At 41.9% G+C, this 3,340-nt stretch overlaps 1 protein-coding gene across 1 annotated transcript in view; it reads left to right on the top strand.

Annotated features, from left to right (window-relative positions):
* Window positions 1-2,461, top strand: part of PSMA2 (proteasome 20S subunit alpha 2) — a 29,510-nt gene extending 27,049 nt beyond the window's left edge. The window contains 3 exon segments of the mRNA XM_073630546.1: window positions 1,750-1,819; window positions 2,176-2,205; window positions 2,207-2,461. Of these exon segments, the coding sequence (XP_073486647.1) occupies window positions 1,750-1,819; window positions 2,176-2,205; window positions 2,207-2,293 (187 nt within the window). The 3' untranslated portion in view covers window positions 2,294-2,461.
* Window positions 2,462-3,340: the final 879 nt, after the last annotated feature.

The raw sequence follows: 3,340 nt of genomic DNA, 5'->3' as shown, positions 1-3,340 counted from the left end.
AGCCAAGCGGGGGCCATCTTTCCCTCACTCGGCACCCAGCCTGTGAGGGGAGAGGACCCGATCGTCTCCACAGATACCGACGGCTCCGGTAAGCGCCGGAGACCACCGCGACGGGGGGCCTCTCCCGCCCCCGATAAAAGGGATCTTGAGGCGGATCCGCTGCTGAGACCACTTTTATCTGAAAGCGGACCGCCCAGATAACGGGTTTATGGCAGCTAGCTTAATTAAAGGAAAAGGAGTGGTACAGTAGGAGAGCCATAGTTAAAGTGGCACTGTACTAAGTAAATATTAGCAGCAGGCACCATCTTATCTGTGCTGCTGCCATTTATTAGAGCTGCACGATTCTTGTTAAAATGAGAATTGCCTTTTGAAAGGACCGCTGCGCAAATATAGTGTGATATAAAATATTGCAACAACCGCCATTTTATTCTCTATGGTCTATGATTATATATATATATATATATATATATATATATATATATATATATATATATATATATATATATATATATATATATATATATATATATATATATATATATATATATATATATATATATATATATATGGATCTTAGTAATTTTTCTTGCAAAAAAAATACTGATTTTTAACTTGTAAGCAACAATTTTCAGTAAAAGGTTTAGTCCTTTTAAGTGGTTAAATTGACCTCATTTACAGACCTTAAGATCAGGAGGGGGGTAGAATCACGATTTTCAATTTTTTTTTTTTTTTTTAATGATTAATCATGCTACTCTACATTAGTGTCTATAGATATTCAACACTTCAGTCCATCACTTTGTACAAGTCACCTTTTCCTAGGCCAGTCCTTATTGCATATTGTCGTCTTACATATTCCATATTGGCATAGGACTTTCTCTAGTCGTCCAGGACAGAACTAGAGAGAGATGGGCTCCACCTCTGGAGGCAGGAAACCCAAAATTCAAATCCATAAAGGGCGGCTTCCGTCCCTCTTCCCCAGTCTTTTTGTTTCCTCCACCGGAGGAGGAGGCTGGATGGGAGCTTTCCCTCCCCTGAGCCTAGGTAGGGCTGCCTAAGGGAGAGGGGGAAGGAGGTCTGCAAGTACCTGAACAGGGATGGCAGGCATCTGAGTCCCCCAGTCAGGCTGCGGAGAGCTGATACCGGCATTGTCCTCCAGGATAGCCCGGAGAGTCCAGCGGGGGGCGGGCGTAGGCCTTTGAGTTCCAGCCTTTGGAACGCAGGAGGGCGGGGGGACTTCCGTGACACCACTTCCGGTTCCGGGTCGCGTGGCGAGCATGGACACCGGATCTATGGCGGTCCAGTTTAAAAAAAACGCCAGCCGTGGGAAATTCTCAGATAAAAGACTGGGGAAGAGGGACAGAAAGCCACACTTTATGGATTTGAATTTTTGTGTTTTTCCTGCCTCCGGAGGTGGAGGCCTATCTCTCTAGTGCTTTTTCATTGATGACTCCTAGAAACAGAGTTACCAGTAAGTCTCTAACTCTGGTTTTTCAGGGTTTTTGGAGCACTACAGCAGCTGGTGACACTGGCAGGGCAAGAGCTAGAAGTTGTGGTGTTTGCCGACAAGGTTAACTATTCCATGGCTCTTAAAAGACAGAACAGCATGGTTTTTGATAGGTCTGCAGATATTCAAATGCTTGCTTTCTGAATTATTTGAAATAGGAGGACAATTTTTCTGAAAATCTGTAGTTTCCTGGTTGGTATATCTAGCCGAATGGGAATGTGATCTGATATTGCTTTGTTTCCTAGATACAATGAAGATCTTGAACTTGAAGATGCTATACACACAGCAATTTTTAACATTAAAGGTAATTACTCTGTTAAGGTAACACTATTCAGTGTTTTGCAGTGTCCCCAGGAAAACTGATATTTTCAAGGAAACCCTATCACGAGTGAAATTTTTCATTGCTGACCCGTTCTTGAAATGGTAAGTTTGCTGATTGCCATGTGTACATCTGACTTTAGTACCTTGAGTCAAATGTACTGAATACATATGTAAATGTTAAGTCAGTATCTGTGATCTTCATAGTAATATCGGTCTGTGATGCAGAAATTTTTTCAGCCAGATCACAATGAGAGAACCATACAACTAGGATTTTCTGAAGCAATGCCAGATTATCCATTTTTTCTCATAATTCCAATTCCTTTAATTGTGCTGCTTTCTTTACTCTGCAGGAAAGTTTTGAGGGTCAGATGACAGAAGACAAACATTGAAGTTGGTATTTGCAATGAAGCTGGATTTAAGCGACTCACTCCTGCTGAAGTCAAAGATTACTTAGCTGCTATAGCATAAAAGGGCTTCCAGTCCTGTGTAGTGTTTTTTTTTTTTCTGCCACTAAAGGATTCAAAAAAATGTTTCTTTGCAGATTTTTTTTGCATACTTTCTTATTTCTACCTGTCTGACAGATCTTTTTTAAAATGACATGGTTCTAATCACAATAAATAATATCAAATACAACAAGGACTTTTTTCTTGAGTTTTCTATTTCCCACTTATTTATATTGGGGGGTTGATTGTTAATACCACAGTAAATTTTCATAAGAAATCAATATTAGGAGTATGCACGTAGTCATACAATTGAGGACCTTTGACAAAAGAGAGTTGATACATTCTCCCCCTAGTGGTAATATTTAGATTGGTCTTAGGAACTTTCATGTCCACAGGGTTAGATAATGTCTAAGCTGACTTAGTCTCTGTTAAAACTGGGTGTTAAAACCAGGTACTAAATAGTGCCTGAAATTAATTTCTGAGCTATATGTTGCATAGGTTAAAATAATATTTAGTGTCAGCCACTTTTACACATGCCATTGGCCAAGAGAACCTGCGAGTGTAAATGGTTTAACAGTCTGTTTAATGAGTGAATTTTGGTAAAACTGTCTGGGCCTTGCAGACTTGAGAAGTCGGGGACAGACCTCTGTGTACACTTTAGGCTTTGCTCAGCCCCTCCTAAATGCTTTTTCTCCTTGCAGGTGAAAAGCTGCTTAAAGAGGGAGTCCCGCAAAAAAAAAAAAAAATTCAATGTCAGCAGGTACAAATACTGCAGCTGCTGACTTTTAAAATAAGGACACTTACCTGTTTTAGGGTCCAGCGATGTCGGCACCTGAGGCTGAACCGTCGCTCGGCTCTCGGGTGCTGCCGCCGCCATCTTCTGTAAGGGAATCAGGAAAAGAAGCCTTGCGGCTTCACTTCCCGGTTCCCTACTGCGCATGTGCAATCAGAACGGTCCCTGCTGTCTCTGGAACCCGTGTGTCCCAGCAGACAGCACGGGGGGGATGGGAAGTGGCGTAGACTCCCGTGGGAGTCTACCCCCGGAAGTGGGTGCAAATACCTGTATTAGACA

This window comes from Aquarana catesbeiana, linkage group LG05 (assembly GCF_042186555.1).
Source record: "Aquarana catesbeiana isolate 2022-GZ linkage group LG05, ASM4218655v1, whole genome shotgun sequence".
NCBI lineage: Eukaryota > Metazoa > Chordata > Amphibia > Anura > Ranidae > Aquarana > Aquarana catesbeiana.
Note: the sequence above shows the minus strand (reverse complement) of the source record. Positions and strands in the feature narration are given on the sequence as shown.